Below are 20,998 nucleotides of genomic sequence, written 5' to 3'. Positions count from 1 at the left end.
TTCCTTCGGTAGTACGGGCCCATACTACCTTCCACACCTATCCGTAGTTGATTCAGAATTCATTCCAAGGTCCTAAGTCACTGCACTAAGCCACTTCTATGTGTGCTAACACCCACTTCACCTGCGAGCTACAACTAACTTCCTAGGATTACCCTCGCTCCTACACCACTGGTTACTTTTGTGAATGCTTGTTGTACACAACCCGAGATCAGATAGACTGTCGAACAACCGACTCTGCCCTAAGTCCACTGTAACAACCCGTTATTTTTCAAGTCAAACCCTTTAAATAAAATTCGAGATTTTGTAAGTTTTATTAGGATCTTAAAGGTTAATCATGATTTAAATTATATAAGTAATAAGGACAAACTACACCTAAAACTCAACATTTTTCCATTTTGAACAAAGAACCTTCGGACCGAAAACCCCTTTTTCGGCCGAGAACTCTCGGACAGCAAACCGTTTTCGGCCGAGAACCCCTATCCGGCCGAAAACCCAACCGGTATAAGTATTTTTCCTCGAAAAATAAGTCATTTCCTCACTTTTTCACTCGAAAACACACTCATTTTTCTCTCAAACATCATCCAAGAACATTCAAATCTTCAAGATAAATCCTTCAAATCTTCATAAATTCTACCAAGAACACCAAGAACAATCTTCAAATCTTCATCTGACCGAAAACACGTTCCCAACCTAAAACACCACAAGACTAATAACCTGATTCTCGGTTGAGGGTTTACGGCCGAAATCAACGATTTTAGTGAAGGTGTAACACCGTAAATTTTCAAAAAAAAAATTTCATTTTTAAAACACATAATTCTCAATATCACATTCCAAAAACCACAATTGTCAAATTGTCAAAACACAAATTCATAAATTGTTTGATAAAATCCAGGATCCACAAAACATAAACTCCATCTCATGCGTGTGTACAATCAAGTCGGCGCCTTCCCGCGATCCTAAGAAGTACCTGAAACACATATCACATAACACGGTAAGCACGAAGCTTAGTGAGTTCCCCAAAATACCATATATATCTCATTAGCCTCTCGTGGCTATAACTCAAATAAGACCCTCCGGTCAATGTGTCTCAGTTGGACCCTCCGGTCCCACAGCTCGGGTGGATCCTCCGGTCCTAACTCAGTAAAGCTTAGAATAATACACAACATAAATCACAAACACATAATGCAGGATATCACAATACTCGATAACAGCATACAAGACCCTCCGGTCACACAAATTACCACTCAAGGTAAGTATAGTGAGAAGACTCACCTCGTAAGCAAGCAAATGAATTTCATACACGAATCACCGATCTAGCCTCCGCCTAACACATATGATAATTATCTCTAATTAACACTCCAATCACAACTATAAATAAACTAAAGGCTATTATCTCTCTCTAACTCTTGGAATGGGTAAAAGACCATTCTACCCCTCCATGGTTTCAATAATCCCTGTCTTGACCAAACCCTAAAGTCAGCTGAAGTCAACACTCGAGTCAACAGTCCATGTTGACCCGACTCGTCGAGTGCACCTGTGTGACTCTTCGAGTCCCCTTGTTCCTTCAGAAAAGTCGTGAAAACCAAACCTAACTCGTCGAGTTGTCTCATCAACTCGCCGAGTTACTTATGTCCACACTCATCGGGGAAAACCCTAGTCGACTCGTCGAGTCAGCTCATTGACTCGGCGAGTCCATTCAGTCTATATTCTCATTCAGACGTTTAAAGGCAAATCTACAACTCCAAACTCTAGATCTAGCATCCCAAGGCTCGAATGTCAGGTAAAGTTGCGAGCTTTTACGTTCATGCATGGCATATTAGGCTCATAATGCCAATACAAACTCCAACAAGGGTTAAATGCACAAAAGCTTGTCTCTAGCTCAATAAAGCTCGGATCTTTGGGATCTCAAGTCCTCCTACAGTCCGGATCTGAGGTTTCAACCTCATGATATGCTCAAATAACTCATTGTCAAAAGATGGATGGGAGAAAACCCTAAAAACCTCCCTAAACTAGGATCTCACAAAGGAAAGGTCAAGATAGAAGCTTTTTACCTTTGCACTGAAGCTAATCACTGTAGAACTCTGGATCTACAGCCCCTCCTTGATCAAACACGCCAAGCTCTCCAAATATCCTTCCAAAGATGCACAAAACTACTCAATTTAACCTCTCTTTCTCTCTCTCTCACAAATCAATCTGATCGATTAGGGTTTCACACAGGGGAGTTGGGTGGCTGGTGAGGCGGAAATGAGGGCCTAAGGCCCTTTAAATATGACACAAACCCGAAGATTTAGGGTTTCCTCACACAACGCCAACTCGGCGAGTCGGCTCTCTGACTCGTCGAGTTGGTCATTAAACCCACGTGGCCAATCCGACTCTACTCGACGAGTTGGGCATACAACTCGTCGAGTCACTCAATCAACCCCAAAAATAAATATATAAATATTTTACATGGGAGTTGGGATGTTACAATTCTCCCCCCCCCCCCACTAGAATCAGACTTCGCCCTCGAAGTCATGCTCCAGAAACAACTCAGAGTACTGCTCGTGCATCTCGGACTCCGGCTCCCAAGTCCACTCGGATCCCATGCGGTGCTCCCACTGCACGTTAACCAGTCGCACCTCCTTGTTCCTCAGGATCTTAACTTTTCTATCCAAAATTGCTATCGGTCTCTCAATGTAATTCAGGATAGCATCCACCTGAATGTTCTCTAAGGGTACCACTGCCATCTCATCGGCTACACACTTCCTCAACTAGGACACGTGGAAGGTGTCATGAATGTGGCTTAACTCTGCAAGTAGCTCCAACCGATAAGCTACCTTCCCCACTCTGGCAGTCACTCTGAAGGGACCGATATATATGGGGCCCAACTTTCCCCGCTTCCAGAATCAGATCACCCCTTTCCACGGGGATACCTTCAGGAGGACAAAATCTCCAACCTGGAACTCCAGCTCGGATTGTCGCCGATCTGCGTAACTCTTCTGGTGACTCTAGGCTGTCAGTAACCTCTGTCTGACCTGTTGAATCTGCTCAGTCATCTTGAGCACTATCTCAGTGCTACCCATCACTCTCTGCCCTACCTCTCCCCAACAGATGGGAGTCCGACACCTCCTCCCATATAAGAACTCAAAGGGAGGCATGCCAATACTGGAATGATGGTTGTTGTTATATGAAAACTCAGCCAAGGGCAAATAAGTATCCCAACTTCCTCCGAAGTCCATAACACATGCACGCAGCATGTCCTCCAGCGTCTGAATCGTCCGCTCACTCTGCCCGTCTGTCTGTAGGTGGTATGCGGTACTAAAGTGCAATCGGGTACCCAACTCCTCATGAAACTTCTTCCAGAACCTGGAAGTAAAACGCAGATCCCGATCTGACACTATCGATGTCGGCACTCCATGCCGAGCCACCACCTCTCTCAAATAAATCTCAGTCAACTTCTCTGCGGAAGAGCTCTCACTGATAGCAAGGAAATGAGCACTCTTCGTCAACCGATCCACAATCACCCATATCGCATCGACACCTCGCGTGGTTCTCGGTAATTTGGTGATAAAATCCATGGAAATCTGTTCCCACTTCCACTGGGGAACCTCTAGAGGCTGTAACGGGCCATGTGGACGCTGGTGCTCCCTTTTAACCCGACGACAGGTCAAGCACCTCTCAACTACCCATGCCACATCCCTCTTCATACACGGCCACCAATAATCTCTCTTCAGATCCAGATACATCTTAGTGGCTCCTGGATGGATCGAGAATCTTGATCTATGTGCCTCCTCAATTAGTATACACCGAGCTCCACCTGTATAGGGCACCCAAATCCGCCCACGGAAAGTCATAAGTCCCTGACTATCCGTCTCAAACTCGGAAACCTGTCCGATCACCCGCTCCCTCTTGAGATTCTCTGGCCTCACAGTCTCCACCTGAGCCTCTCGGATGGTATCTAGGACTGGAGTCATCACTGTCATCCTCATACACACGTCTCGGATCGGTGCACTCTCTACTCTACGGCTCAAGGCATCGGCTACCACATTAGCCTTGCCTGGGTGATATAAGATCTCGCAGTCGTAGTCTTTCACTACATCCAACCACCTCCTCTGTCTCATATTCAGGTTGGGCTGATCCATAAGGTACTTCAGACTCTTATGGTCCATGTATATGGTGCACCGGACTCCATACAGATAGTGGCGCCAGATCTTGAGGGCAAACACCACCACCCCCAACTCCAAATCATGGGTGGGATACCTCGTCTCATGAGGCTTCAACTGCCTCTATGCATATGCAATCACGTGTCCCCTCTGCATCAACACAACTCTCATCCCTGATATAGATGCATCACAGTAAACTACGAAGTCCTCCACTCCTTCGGGAAGGGCTAACACTGGAGCTTCGCACAATCTCTGGCGAATAGTCTCGAATGAGGCCTGCTGCTCGGGCCCCCAGGCAAAAGTGACACCCTTTCGAGTCAATCTGGTAAGAGGAACAACAATCTTGGAGAAATCTCTGATAAATCTCCGATAGTAACCGGCCAAACCCAGAAAACTCCTGATCTCGGGCGGGGACCTCGGCACCTCCCATCTCATAACTGCCTCAATCTTGGTCGGGTCGACCAATATCCCATTCCGATTAACGAGGTGCCCCAGGAACTGGACCTCTCGTAACCAGAAATCACACTTGGAGAATTTGGCATAAAGCCTCTCAGCCCTCAATACTCCAAGAATCTCTCGAAGATGCTCCTCGTGCTGCTCTCTGGACCTCGAGTACATTAGAATATCGGCGATAAACATGATCACCGATCGATCCAACATGGGCCTGCACACCCGGCTCATGAGATCCATGCACGCTATCGGTGTGTTGGTGAGCCAGAAAGGCATCACCACAAACTCGTAATGCCCATAACGAGTTCTTAAGGCCGTCTTCTGGATATCCTCCTTGCAAACTCTCATCTGATGATATCTGGATCCCAAATCAATATTGGAAAACCAAGATGCTCCCTACAACTGATCGAATAAATCATCGATCATCGAAAGTGGATAACGGTTCTTGACCGTCAACTTGTTCAACTCCCGGTAGTCAATGCACATCCGGTGTGAACCATCATTTTTCTTGACAAAAAAGATCGGCGCTCCCCACGGTGAGCTACTCGGTTTGATAAATCCCTTCCTCAACAGCTCCTGAAGTTATGAGGATAACTCCTGCATCTCAGGCGGCGCAAGGCGATAAGGTGCCTTGGCAATAGGTGCCACGCCCGGAACCAAATCAATCCGGAACTCTACTTGCCTCTCGGGAGGCACACCCAACAACTCCTCGAGGAAAACATCCGGGAACTCGAACACTATTGGAACCTCGGAGATAGAACTCGGCCTCTCTGTAGCAACCCGCGTATCCATCACATACGCCAAAAAGCTCATACAACCCTGATGTAGACTCTGTCTCACTCCAGCAGCAGAGCAGAAAGCTGATCCAGATCTGGTACCCTCGCCATACACCGTAAGCACTCCCCCATTAGGGTCTCGTATGGTCACCATCCGACGCTCACAGTCGATCACAGCTCTAAACCGGCTCAACCAATCCATGCCCACTATGACACAAACATCACCCATGGCTATCGACACCAGATCTATCGGAAAATCAACACCAAAATCTCTAGTACACATCCTCGGAATACATCAGTGGCAAAAAACGCATGTTCGTCGGCTATAGAAACCCTCAGAGGTCGACTCAACACCTCTCGCCTAACACTGATGTGACGACTAAAAGCAAAAGACACGAAGGATCGACTCGCACCCGAGTCAAATAACACCAAATCAGGTACAAAACTCACAAGAAAAGTACCTATAGACAACACAGTGTAAGCAAAACAAACCTCAAAATAACAGGAATAAGGAAATACGTACCAGCCACAACATCAGGTGTTGCGCGGACCTCCTCCGCTGCCAGCTGAAAAGCTCTCCCGCGAGCCTTTGGTGCCTCGACCTTCGTCGGTCGACTATCAGTAGCTCGTAAAGCAGCTGGAGCGGAACCCTTGGCTGATCCCTGAATGAGCTGAGGGCACTCGGCCTTCCGATGGCCGGTCTGGTTGCAGTGAAAGAAAACTGCAAACCCCTTGGGGCAATCCCTCGCCAGGTGCCCCTCCTTGCCACATTTGTAGAAAATCCCTACCCGACACGATCCCTCGTGACTCTTGTCGCACTTTCCACAAGTGCGGCCCTTCTGGCCCCCAACCCTCGTATCAGCGGGCTTTGCCTGCTTCGTCGTAGGCTGCGACTGCACTGGTCTTCGGTCTCTCCCCTGAGACTCCCCCTCCTCCCTAGCCTGTAACTCTAGCTCAATCTCCCTGCGCCTGGCATTGGTCTGAAGCTCAGCCAATGTCCGGTATGACGATTTCGCCATGAACTCTCGTATATCCCTCCTCAGTATGCTCAGATATCGGCTCACACATGCCTGCTCAGTAGACACGTGCTCAGGGAAAAATAGCGCCCTCTCATGGAACATCCTCACGATCTCGGTCACAGTTTCTGTCTTCTACTTGAAAGACAGAAACTCATGGGCCAACCATTCCTTTTCCACCTGGGGAATATACTTATCTCGGAACAGTTGTGTAAACCTCTCCCACATCACTGCAACATGATCTGCAGGAGTAAAGCTGGCAGTCACAAACTTCCACCAGTCCTTCGCTCCCAAGAGAAGCTGGTTCATTGCAAACCGAGCTCTCAGGTGCTCAGGGCATGAACATGTGTAAAAACATCCCTCAATGTCGGAGATCCATCTCATAGCAGCAATCGGATCCTATGTCCCATCAAACTCTGGTGGCTTCGTGTTGCGAAGCTCCTGAAACAACGAGTGACCCCCCTGTGGTCTCGAAGCAGCTAGGGTTGCGGTGGTTGCGGCAGCAGCAGCCTCAGTAACAACAGCATAGCGCTCATCGAAGGTCTCAATCAACGTGGTCTTAATAGACCCAAACATCTCCGGTATCGCCTCTCGGATAGCTGCGCCCACCTCAGCATGGATGATCTTGTGGATCTCCTCGTCACTGGTACCACTGGTTCCCTCGGGGTTGTGGCGTGTACCCACCATTATGTCTCTGAAACACAACACGAAAATAATCAGAGACTCATTCGAGCATACTCACACTCAATTTCCCGCCCCTACATGCTCCTTAATATCCTAAGGATTCTTACTTGGGATGCATACAGATCCGATGTTTTCAGTAGTACAGGCCCAATACTACCTTTCACACCAACCTGCAGTCACCCCAAGTCCTCCTCCTAGGATCCCAATACACACGTACTCTATCTCTCACAAATAACAGTCTACTCTCTCAGCAGACCCCTCATATGCTCATCTAGGTATCTCTCCTAGATTATTACTCGACTCAGAACTCTTTCTAAGTGATTCCTGCTAGATACTCCTACTCAACACATACTCAAGGGAACAACAGATAGCAGCAACTCCTAGGCTAAGGCATCACAAACCAGGCAACACTATCCCTAAATATGAAATACCTAGCCTATCCTCTAGCATGCATCCCTAACATCTCATAAATATCTCATAACGCAAATAAGTAACGGTATTTTGGGAAATCACCGTTCGGGCTCTGGCTGATTGTACACACTGCTCCAACTCGTTTTCCCTTAAAACGCTTGCTCGTTTTTAGAAAAATCATTTCTTTTGAAAATTTTTCTCAAATCCTCAGTTTGAGTCCAGACACACCCGAAGGTACATCTGAATCCCTCAAACCAAGGCTCTGATACTAACTTGTAACACCGTAAATTTTCAAACAAATTTTTCATTTTTAAAACACATAATTCTCAATATCACATTCCAAAAAACATAATTGTCAAATTGTCAAAACACAAATTCATAAATTGTTTGATAAAATCCAGGATCCACAAAACATAAACTCCATCTCATGCGTGTGTACAATCAAGCCGGTGCCTTCCCACGATCCGAAGAAGTGCCTGAAACACATACCACATAACACGGTAAGCACGAAGCTTAGTGAGTTCCCCAAAATACCACACATGTCTCATCAGCCTCTCGTGGCTATAACTCAAATAAGACCCTCCGGTCAATGTGTCTCGGTGGGACCCTCCGGTCCCACAGCTCGGGTGGACCCTCCGGTCCTAACTCAGTAAAGCTCAGAATAATACACATCATAAATCACAAAGACATAATGCAGGATATCACAATACTCGATAATAGCATACAAGACCCTTCGGTCAAACAAATTACCACTCAAGGTAAGTATAGTGAGAAGACTCACCTCGTAAGCAAGCAAATGAATCTCGTACACGAATCATCGACCTAGCCTCCGCCTAACACATATGATAATTATCTCTAATTAACACTCCAATCATACCTCTAAATAAACTAAAGGCTATTCTCTCTCTCTCTCTCTAACTCTTGGAATGAGTAAAAGACCATTCTACCCCTCCATGGTCTCAATAATCCCTGTCTTGACCAAACCCTAAAGTCAACTGAAGTCAACACTCGAGTCAACAGTCCATGTTGACCCGACTCGTCGAGTGCACCTATGTGACTTGTCGAGTCCCCTTGTTCCTTCAGAAAAGTCGTGAAAACCAAACCTAACTCGTCGAGTTGTCTCATCAACTCGTCGAGTTACTTATGTCCAGACTCATCAGGGAAAACCCTAGCCGACTCGTCGAGTCAGCTCATTGACTCGGCGAGTCCATTCAGTCTATATTCTCATTCAGACGTTTAAAGGCAAATCTACAACTCCAAACTCTAGATCTAGCATCCCAAGGCTCGAATGTCACGTAAAGCTGCGAGCTTTTACGTTCATGCATGGCATATTAGGCTCATAATTCCAATACAAACTCCAACAAGGGTTAAATGCACAAAAGATTGTCTCTAGCTCAATAAAGATCGGATCTTTGGGCTCTCAAGTCCTCCTACAGTCCAGATCTGAGGTTTCAACCTCATGATATGCTCAAATAACTCATTGTCAAAAGCTGGATGGGAGAAAACCCTAAGAACCTCCCTAAACTAGGATCTCACAAAGGAAAGGTCAAGACAGAAGCTTTTTACCTTTGTACTGAAGCTAATCACTGCAGAACTCTGGATCTACAGCCCCTCCTTGATCAAACACGCCAATCTCTCCAAATCTCCTTCCAAAGATGCACAAAACCACTCAATTTAACCTCTCTCTAACTCACAAATCAATCTGATCGATTAGGGTTTCACACAGGGGAGTTGGGTGGCTGGTGAGGCGGAAATGAGGGCTTAAGGCCCTTTAAATAGGACACAAACCCAGAGATTTAGGGTTTCCTCACACAGGGCCAACTCGGCGAGTCAGCTCTCTGACTCGTCGAGTTGGTCATTAAACCCATGTGGCCAATCCGACTCTACTCGACAAGTTGGGCATACAACTCGCCGAGTCACTCAATCAACCCCAAAAATAAATCTATAAATATTATACTTAGGAGTCGGGATGCTATAGAAGGCTAGACCGAAAACCCTCATCAACCCTCCAAATCATTCTCGGTAATAATTCCTTACAAAAATTAAGTGTGTCTAACACTTTAAGTAATTATTTTGCTAATTTAAATATGATTACGTGTTTAAATAATATTAGGATACTGTTCCTTCCACGTACGCTAACCCGAGGATCATCTCTACAAGTTCCACTATCAGGATTCGAACAAACACTAGAGGTGAGTTCATACCCCTACGTTTTCACTATTTTTCTATGTTTTTAGGGGGAAATACAAGTAGAACACAAGGACTTTGTGGTAAGACTCAAACGATTTCAAAACGTTGCAAAACCTTTGCATTTGTTTCAAAACGATTTATCACTACAACTATTAATATATATATATATATATATATATATATATATATATATATATATATATATATATATATATATTGGCCCTTTTCTAACATGTTGAGCAAAAGGGAACTTTATTCAAACTTTTATTACTGATTTATGCATGCAGATAAATTACAAAGGTTTTCAATACATTACAGAACATTACATTTAAACTATACTTGGTATAGTTTGTGAATTACCACACTATTTTGCTAAGTACAATACACCGGACAAGAACATACATTTAAACTATAATAAGTATAGTTTAGAACACACTACACTATTTTACAAGTTCAAGAACACTACTCTATTACATCGATTCAAGGATACACTACTAAATAATTATTTACATTACAAAGTACACTACTATGAGTTGATACATATAGTTTTCAAGTACAAGAGAACACTACTACACTACACGTAAACTAGTAAATACAGGGTTGTGAGGCACTACTTCGGGGTACCCATCAGGGTACCGGTTCTAAATCCTTTACAGTATAACCAGAGTCTCCTGGAGGGAGAGCGTGAGTTTGTGTATAGATCTATACGGGATTGACAACCCCGCACCTAAACTGTTAGCTACAGTTAGGCCGGCAGGCCTAGGGTGACAAACGTCATAACATTCCGACGCTTGAAGAACGTCGTAGAGGTCACTAGGTCATATCAAGTATGGTTATATGAAACTCATAACAGTATAACTAAAACATTTGTTTACGGGATTAACACTACTTCAAGGGTTTTATTTTAATATATGAAACTCATAACAGCATAACTAAAACATTTGTTTACGGGATTAACACTACTTCAAGGGTTTTATTTTAATTTATGAAACTCATAACAGTATAACTAAACATTTGTTTACGGGATTAACACTACTTCAAGGGTTTTATTTTAATTAATGAAACTCATAACAGTATAACTAAAACATTTGTTTACGGGATTAACACTACTTCAAGGGTTTTATTTTAATTATATGAAACTCATAACAGTATAACTAAAACATTTGTTTACGGGGTTAACACTATTTCAAGGGTTTTATTTTAATTATATGAAACTCATAACAGTATAACTAAAACATTTGTTTACGGGATTAACACTACTTCAAGGGTTTTATTTTAATTATATGAAACTCATAACAGTATAACTAAAACATTTGTTTACGGGATTAACACTACTTCAAGGGTTTTATTTTAATTAATGAAACTCATAACAGTATTACTAAAGCATTTGTTTACGGGATTAATACTAGTTCAAGGGTTTTATTTTAATTAATGAAACTCATAACAGTATAACTAAAACATTTGTTTACGCGATTAACATTACTTCAAGGGTTTTATTTTAATTAATGAAACTACAGTACACTACTTTACACTACCGCTGGTGGTAACCAGGCATTCATACCAAGCTTTTTATACAAACACTATTACAGTACACTAAATTACATTACTGTTGGTGGTATCCAGGCATTCATACAAAGGCTTTCATACAAAACTAGTTATAGTACACTATTTTATAGTACTGAGTACACTAATTCAGTATACATTTACAAGGAACATACATGACTACATTACATTCACTAAAGAAAATATTGGATTTTCTGGAAGTACACTATAACGATTTTCAAGTAACAAGGACAAGCATTTTCAATCTCAAAAACATACTTATGAACACACCAACTTAAATGTTGATACCCTTTCAAAATCACTTGTATTCTCAGGGAACCGGTAAGACAGGTACACCCACGGATTTTGAGAAGACAGAGCTTTTAGAGTAGCGTCTTTTATACTTTTGTTATACATTTTGATGTCATACAAACTATGTATCGAACAGATGTAAATACTTTACTTTATTAATGTAATGGTTGTGTTTGCTTTGATTCCTATTATACAACTGTTGTGATACTGTACATGACGTCCTCCGCCCCCGAACGTTTCCGTCGTTCCGGTTTGGGGTGTGACATCCACAACCAAACAAGGAACATGAAGAAAGGCCAAGTCGATCATTCTATGGCTATCCAATCCGGCCATATAAAACTAATCAACATACACGCAGCAATCACACAATCAAAAACATATATCAGGTAAGCAACTTCCTAAATTAGAAGGCATCACAGAAATCAGGAATCACTATCCTACAGTTCCTAAAAGAACCTTATCCACTAGCATGCTTCTCTAACAATTCATATATCATCAAAAATCAAAACTCAGCAAACATAACAATTATGGGTATTTTGGGAACCACTCTCATGTTCGGGCTTTGGCTGACTGTACACACTGCAACCTCCTAAAAGTTAAAGTTAAGTCAAGGTCCATGTTCCCGATCCCACGCCAGCAATCAAACAAGAACATGAAAAGAGACCGACCACATGTCCTTAACCCAACTCTTTTATTATAAGTTCTTTTTCAAAAACATTTTGCAAAATCTCTCGGATCCTAGTTTGAGATTGGATTCACGTCTCATTTTCACAACCAAAAATTTTCATTTTTATTAAGGTAGAAATTTCCAATTTATCAACCCATTAATTAAGAAAACCATTTATTCCGAATTACATTTATTAAAAAAATCAGAGTATTGTAGAAACGCGGAATGTTCAATGTTGTTGATGAGTGTACAGTCCCGCCTTCGCCTTCTAGCAATAACTGATGATGCCTGAAACCATAAACAACTGGGTAAGCATAAAACTTAATGAGTTTTCCCCAAAATACCACTATATAAACAGATCACCTATACAATCAAACATGTCGGGTCCAGTCAACCATCGGGTTGGAATAACCCAGGCCCAGTCAACCTCCGGGTCCAGCATCCTCGGGATGGAATACCCCAGGTTGGATTGCCAATATACAACAGGTCCAATCAGCCATCGGGCTGGAATACCCAGGGTTTGTTGGCATACCGCCTCAACCATACCGCTCTTCCTGAGCCTCCGTTCTTACGACTTACAGTCGGCCCACACCGGGTGTCTTGGCCTACCGCACAAAGCAGGACCGCCCCAACCCAAACAAAACACAATATGTCGACATATAAACAATCAGGATCAACTAGGCATATAATACAAGCAAAAGATACACACACGTACGCAGCCACTGCCGACGGTGGCAACGACGTTGAACGAAATTGGAAGGAGGGGTGGTCGTCGGGGCGGCGGCGTAGCAGTCAGCGAGAGAGGTTCATCACCATAGAAAGAAAACGGGGTGAATGGGTTGCGGTTTAGCCTTACCGAGAACAAATGCAATAATCCACCACTTCCGATCGATCGCAGCGTCCCTCTTCGGTCTCGACGGATCCTCCCGACAGCCCTCGTCGTCGCTGACAGCAGGAGCAGCGGTGGTGGTGGTTCGGCGAAGCAGATAGTGGATGGTGGCGGCGGCTGGAATATCCGGAAGTAAGGTGGCGTCTGAGGAAGTGAAGTAGGGTTAGGGTTTTGGGTTTGAATGAGATGAAGGGAAGGGAGGGGTGACGAGTATAATCCACTAATTACCCAACAGCCCCTGCCTTCGAAAAATCTATTCATAACAAGTCCATATGTTACAATTTTAACCCTCAATATCCAAAAACATAACTTTTAACACCCCCCCCCCCCCCCAAGGTGTACATCCCGCTAATTTAATACGACTTTAGGGCTAAAATAGAATAAAATAAAATATAAAAATATATCTCGGGGTTTTTAGGATTTATTATTTATTTATTTATCTGCTTTATTTATTTACTTATTTAATTTATTTAATTTTAAATGGAATGTTACAATCATTAATGAAGTGTTTGGGGCTTTTGATGCTTATGTCCATCGTGATTACGACTACTTGGTTGCTTAGATCATGTGTTCTGAACATCATAACTTCTTCATACGATCTCGGATTTTAACGATCTTTATATCAATGCGTTCGTATTTTAGTGTACTATAACTCTCTTTTAGATCACTCCCATTAAAAAGTAATATATTTTTACTTACGATCTTTATATATATACGTTTTTTTATGAATGTGTATGGATGTTTCTTTTATAAAATCATAAGTAATTTTAACGGGAGTAATCTTAACGAAAGTTGTAGTATACTAAAAAAACGAACACGTGGATATAAAGATCGTTAAAATCTGATATCGTATGAAGAAGTTACGACGTTCAGAACACAAGACCTAAGCCAAACCATAAGACCTATGCAACCAAGCAGTCGAGATCGCAATGAACATAAACATCAACAACCCCAAACACCTCGTCAATGATTGTCTCACGTAAGATGTCGTGAGAAAAACCTAAAGAAATCATTCATAAGTATTGAATGAGTACAAAAACAAAAATGACTTATTTTTAAACAAAAAAATATTAAGGACTAAATGTGTACAAAAATTAGGGATGAGCATGGGTCGGTTTGGGTCGGTTTTTGGCTAAAACCAAACCAAACCGTAGAAAGTCGGTTTTTCGGTTTTTAAACCCATGTAGGTTTGGTTTTTGCATGGTTCGGTTTTTCGGTTTTCCGGGTTCGGTCTATGGGTTTTCGGTTTTAAACCGTGGGTTTATGAACTCCTATTTTTTTCTAGTTTTTGGGTTCAAACCTAATGAAAGTATGTTGCGATAAATAGTATTGTATCTACTTTAAATATACTAAAATAAAGAGTACGGATTCAAGTATTCTAAAAGCATAAAAGTGTACAAAAGATCAAAATTTAACACAATTAACAGTTTGTTGAAAATAAACATAAAGTACTAAAGGAATAAAGTCTAAAGTGTAAAACTAAAAGTTTAAAACATAATAAATAATATATATGTGGGTCGGTTCGGTTTTTATGGGCGGTTTTATACGTCAAAACCGAACCAAACCGTTATTTTTCGGTTTTTATAAAATTCAAACCTAAACCGTCGGTTATTGTTTTGGTTTCGGTTTTTCGGTTTCGGTTATGTCGGTTTTTTTCGGTTTTTCGGTTTTCGGTTCGGTTTTTGCTCATTCCTAACAAAAATAGTAAGGATTAAATGTGTACAAAATGATAAATATATTACCCTATTAAGTCATTTTTCCCGGCTAACCTAGAGTAACCGGTAATAAGGATTGAATGTGTACTGTTTAACAAGTTGAAGGGGTAAATATGGACGAAAAAAACTCAGTTATCAAATGTATACAAATCAAAAAATATATTACCATTTTAAATCATTATCCCTTTGTGTAATTGTGTATATAAATTCGTTTGACGAAAAAAAAAAAAAAAAAAAGTTCCAAGATTTAGACACTTGGTTGTAAAAAATATCTAACTTTTTTTTAGATAAAAACCATAAATTTTCAGAAAACCTTTCATTTTCAAAAAAAATAAAAATAATAAATAATAATAATAAAACGGGATGACCGGTTGATGACCGGATAATAGGTTAAAAATGAAAGGTTTTTTGAAAATTTATGGTTTTTTTACCTCACAAAAAAAATGTTAAGGCTTTTGTCAACCAGTGTATAAAACTTATGACTTTTTTGATATTTGTCCTTTAAAATTTTATATTATTTTAACAAAACACTTCAATACAAATAGCTACAACTTCTAAATATCATATTATGGCTACTAGTTACCATCTACGTCTCCAAGTAGTTTGCAAAACTACTCTAAATATTTTGTTGAAATCCACTTTGATCTTTGGTATAAGCAAGTGCGCTCACCATCGACGCAGAGTGGACGCTCAGAAATTTGGATATTAGAACACAAACAGTTAAAAGTCAAAGCATGGACACAAGCAATTCAGTCTAGGGAACAAGATAATATAGCATATGGTTGCAAAATAAATATTTAATGCATAATTGTAAAAGAATTTATGGTAAAACTTAAGTATCGCCAATAGCTCAATATCCCCAATCATGACCCATCTAAATACGCCACTAGGAAAAAATTGTTAGGTTGACAGGGATATTTTACATTATTTTCTATTACCTTTTTCTTTTGTGTTTTTTTTACCGATTGAAAATGATCACATCTCACCTCTTCAAAATATACAGCAGTGAAATGTTGTACTGTATAAAGCATGGAAAAAGAAAAAAAAGATGTTCGTTGCTTTCTTCTTGTGCGGGAGACCTCACTGCACCACCGCACACCAGACAGTGTGATGTTCACCGCACCACCACGATGACACATCATCTCACAGTGGTGTGTACACTATACTTAGAAAGCAATAAATTTACCTTGTTGGCGTATTTTTTTTTATGATAAATTTAAATGTTAGGTTATTTATTGTAAACCTAACAAGTAAAATAAGGGATAAAAATGGAAAAGGTGTAAACGTGTGGGCGTTAGAGTTGGTGGGATGGTAGCAATGATTTAGCGAATAATGTAAGTTGAAGGCTGGAGTACCAGCGATTTGTAGCTTCTTGGTAAGTAGGTGTCCACCCTTCCAAACATATAATAACCCCATTTACTTTTTATTTTGTTTTTATATTGTTTTCCAATACCGATGGATTTTGTATTTAACACAAAAAAGGAACAACTAGCAAGATGCTAGCTGTAACAGTATGACTTTCATAGATCAAACAAACCAATCTAAACACTGGATTTTGGCTCTACGTATGTTTTATCCAAGTAAAAGGGTAAGTTGAATTTCGTCTTCCACTTCCATATTGGTGTTGCTCAATTTCTTGAAAACCAAATAAGATAAGAATTATTTACTAACCACCAAGAATTGAAGTTCTAATAAACATGTAGCCATTTGTTTGAGTCTATCATATTTTGATTATTTAAGTAATTAACAGATATGTAGGTTATTTATATTATCTTTTCATGATCACTTTTGTTACAACTGTGTAATTCATCTGTGAGTTGTTATTTTTCGTAATTTGCTCTTTTGGTAGAAGCGAAACAAATAAATTGAATTATAAGTATGCGAACACTAAATTAATACATATGCAAATAAAGAACACAAAAATTCAGTAATATTCCACCTTATTTTCTTAACCCATTGTCTTTACACTTCCATGAAACAAAAGTAAAACAAATTTTCACAAGTCTTTACAACAAACCAAATGGTCAAAAAAAAAAAAAAAAAACTTTTCCAATGAAACTAGTGTGTGTAATGCACACAGTTAAAACCAACAAAACACAACTTTTTCATTTCTACACCCAACTCTGCCGTCACTTATCTTGTAACCCGCTATCCTTCCTTTCACTTTCCGGCGCACCTCCACTACCAGCCACCGCGGGTACAGCCAACGTCACTGGCGAAGGCGGTGCAACATTATTCACCGCCAAACTAGCAGCAATCGCGGCCTCCAAATCATCATCGTCATTCCCAGAGATCCCAACCTCACCACCACCGCCGCCGCCGCCGCCATTCTCCCTCAAACTAGCGGCAATGGCCGCATTCAAATCATCTTCTTCTACCGCGACCGCGACCGGAGTGGGTGGGTCACGGTGGTGTTGGTGGCGGTTGCCGGAATTGCAAGATTTGGTAATCCTTTCAGCGTCTTCCGGCAACAGCCACTGTCCGTAGCCGTTAGAGGCTTCACCAGAGGTGATGGGACATTCCTTAGGGAAGTTCCCACGGACTAAGAAAATGCTCCATCCAAAGCCTTTTAAGGTGTCGAGGTAAGCGGAAAGATAGAATTTCGAGAGGTGTTCGGGGGCGGCGTATAGGGAGTCAAAGTTGTACCATTCGCCGTTGACTTTTCTTATGCAAAACCAGTGGTCTTGGAGATGGCAGATGAACGCGTTTTCGAGTTCTGGGTCGACTTGTGCGGGTTCGGCTACGGGGCTGTGGAGGGGGATTACTTGTAGGTCCCACACTTCTAATGCTTTTTGTAGAACCTGCAAATATTTCCTTTTTTAGATATATTGACAGGTTATGACAGAACAGGTTGTACTGTGTTTGTCACCAAAAAGTGGGACAAAGACAAAATTTTGTAATTTTTTGACCCACACAAAAATTTTGTAATTTTTTGTTCGTTAATGTCCAAAATTTCCTAAGTTTTTCTCATTTTTGCCCTTGTTACAAATCTTTTATGTGTTTGATCTACACAAGATATTTTTGCCCTTGTTACAAATCTTTTATGTGTTTGATCTACACAAGATTGGAACGAGTATTATAAATATGTTTTCTAATATTATATATGTTTGCTAAATGGCAGTCTAAGTCTGGCTAGATTTTAATTATTTTTTTGCCATCATTATAATTATGGTTTTCTTAGTGTTATCTTTTAGATTTGCTAAAAACTTCAAATATTATTATTAATTAATGCTATAACCCACTATTCACTATTGATAACTATGCATCAATTACATCTATATCAGAAAATCCTGATAAACAGATAATAATACATCCCCTCCAACACAAAATCAATGGTCATAATTTGTATCCAATGGGAGGGTATTTATTTTATTTATCTATGATCGTGACAAAATAATAAAATAATAAAAATAAGGGTTTTTTTGTAGAAAAGTCCTATTTTTTTTTGCCAGTTTACGAAATAGTCCCAAATTAATTTATTACCGGCTATAACCGGGAGAAAATGGTCCGAATGCAACCTTTTACTAGTTTTTAGGACTTTTTCGTAAAAAAAATTAATTTGGGACTATTTCGTAAACTGACCCAAAATATGGGGACTTTTTTGGAGATTTCCAAAATGTTTATCTTATAATTGTTATAACTTATAAGCCTTCAAAACCATTCCCTTTGATCCGCATTGACATATGGGAATTTAAATGAGGCCTGAAGGTTCATCGCCTCAGTTTGTAAAAATCTCAGAGTTGGCCTTGAATATTAAAAAAGTAGTTTAATTTATTAATTTAAAGAAAACTTTAATTTAGATTAATTAAAAATATAACTTTTATAAACTTTTGGGACTAAAGTTGTTTTGTTGGAAGTTTATAAACTTCAATAAAACTTGCATTTTAATTAATTTAAATACAAGTTTTCTTTGAATTAATAAATAAAACTACTTGTTTCAACTTACAAGACCAACCATTTGAGTTTCACAAACTAACATTGTTGGTAGGGCAAAAACAACTTCTTGGAATTGACATGTTTGCCCCTAAACATTCTTTAATGGATTTTTCTTGTTTTAATGAAGCAGAAAAATTTAAATCATAACTATGATCCGAGTTTTTTTAACTACTTAAAGGTTAAGAAGATTTAAAAAGGTTTTAACTGAAATATATATTAGCAACCTTATAATAAACGAACAAATTATTTTGACATCATGTGACTTCTTAAATGGGGTTGTTTGTACAATTTTGCTATATTTTGAAATATGTTGAATACTTATGTCATGTTGATTTCATTCGCATGCTATGAACTTTTAAAATATATAAACATTATTTGTTGTATTTTGTAAATGTTGGATATGGTTAACATGCTTAGTGGGTGAGAGGAATATGACATTTTCTAGAAAAGAAAGTCGAATGCATTGTTATACAAATATTGCAACTTAGCTAAATAAATAATGCATGCATTATTGTAAAACCTTATAAAAGTTGTTATCAACTTGAAATTTCTAGAGGTTTAAATAGTCGAGTTTGGTACCACAGAGGCATATACAATCAGAAAAGGATCTGTTATCACTTATCAGACAATTCTGTGGCATTTGATATTGATACTTGTAGATGAGATCTAAGGTAATTTGTGCACCTTTGTCACAGTGAGGTGTATGAATTTAAAGTATCTAATATACATATATAGATATAGATATACAATCATCTATAAAATTTGGAAACCATTAATATTTTAGCAAGTATCAGCATCAAAAAAACCATCTTTTCTATATTTCTCAAAAAATCTCATTTCCACTATTCTTATATGAGACAGACATTATCGTTGTTCAAGATACAAAATCATGGGCGTCTTCCACACTTTCAACAGATAACTCTAAGCCAAAAAGTTATATACTTTTAGCAACTTTGGAACATCTATTAAGCACTAATACATCATACATTTCATATAAACACAATTTGCTTAGACTGTAACGTTCCTTTGTAGACAAGATTTGATAACTTACTGACAAAATTGGTAATCTGTTTAGACTGTAACATTGAAATCAGACATCTACACATGAATGAAGGAAGAACAATACAGAATCAGGAAAAGCTATATCGTGTAGCCTTGAAAAACTAAGGAATGGAAGAACGCCGGGTTGCCCAATAAGAGAAACATATGCCGTAAATGTGATTAATCAAAATTAACTTAATATTGAAAACTATATCTTTCTACGAGGATAATTGGCAATTTGGTATCATAAACCATCACAAGACCCATCATTGAAGTTTATATGAATATATACTAATCTTATCTCAATACAGCAATAAGAAAGATTAGAAGATGTCGGGATTAAACTGACCTGGATACTGAAATCGCCATCCATAGAGACATTATGCGACTCCTCCGACAGGAAAGCATCTCCTCCGGAAGCGGCGGAGCCTTCCAACATCATCTGGTGCTCCGTCCGATCAAGATCAGAGGCCAGAGCAGCCAAATCGAACTCGGAGAAGAAAGGTCCCTGCAACACCGTGTTGACGCAATGGACGGCACACAGTTTCGACTCTTGTACCTCGTGGTACAACATTCCTCCGTTGATCGGACCTTCCATTTTTCTCGTTATCTCCGATAATCACAAAACCCTAGATTCAATCGTTTTTCCGTGAACTTGACGATAGAGAAATGTTTCTGCCGATTTGTTCCCCCATTATCCGTTAAAAGAAAGTTATATCCTTGCTTTGCGTAGCGGTAAGTATGTCACATTGTCACCTCTTGCACAGGATGGTAAGACATCATCGAATTTTTATATTAATCTTTTATGAATTATAAATTTTTAATTTTATTTATGAAAATAAAAATAGACTATTCTCATTCATCACTTTCTAATATTTATTTAAAAATTAGCAAAATTTCAAAAATAGTCATAAAAGAAAACAACCAGGATCTAACCGAAACAAATAGGAATGAGTTTTAGAACCGGAACCGGATTTGTTATATTATATGAATCGGGAACCAGATCGCAGGTTCGGATCCAGTTCCGGTTTTTCGGTTATTTTTCAAACTGGAAACGATTGATATGTTGTAGATGGTATGTTGTCTTCTGTGATTGTAAATGATTTAATATTTAACAAAAATATGATTTTGTACATTCTTAAATAAAGTACCCCTTTGTGAGTGTAACATCCCGACTCCCAGGTATTACATTTATTTATTTATTTATTTTTGGGATTTAATGAGGGA

At 39.8% G+C, this 20,998-nt stretch overlaps 1 protein-coding gene across 1 annotated transcript; it reads right to left on the bottom strand.

Annotated features, from left to right (window-relative positions):
• Positions 1–16,717: 16,717 nt before the first annotated feature.
• LOC145133477 (Josephin family protein) lies at positions 16,718–20,517 on the bottom strand. The gene is made up of 2 exons (XM_079068410.1): positions 20,121–20,517; positions 16,718–17,595 (listed from the first exon to the last, which is right to left on the bottom strand). Exons 1-2 carry the CDS (start codon positions 20,367–20,369, stop codon positions 16,924–16,926), a joined length of 921 nt encoding a protein of 306 aa, XP_078924536.1. The 5' UTR covers positions 20,370–20,517; the 3' UTR covers positions 16,718–16,923.
• Positions 20,518–20,998: the final 481 nt, after the last annotated feature.

Source organism: Lactuca virosa, chromosome 8 (assembly GCF_052849685.1).
Source record: "Lactuca virosa cultivar CGN04683 chromosome 8, Lactuca_virosa_CGN04683_v6, whole genome shotgun sequence".
In the NCBI taxonomy this organism is placed as follows: Eukaryota; Viridiplantae; Streptophyta; class Magnoliopsida; order Asterales; family Asteraceae; genus Lactuca; species Lactuca virosa.
The sequence above is the reverse complement of the archived record's forward strand: the minus strand, read 5'-3'. Positions and strand labels throughout refer to the sequence as shown.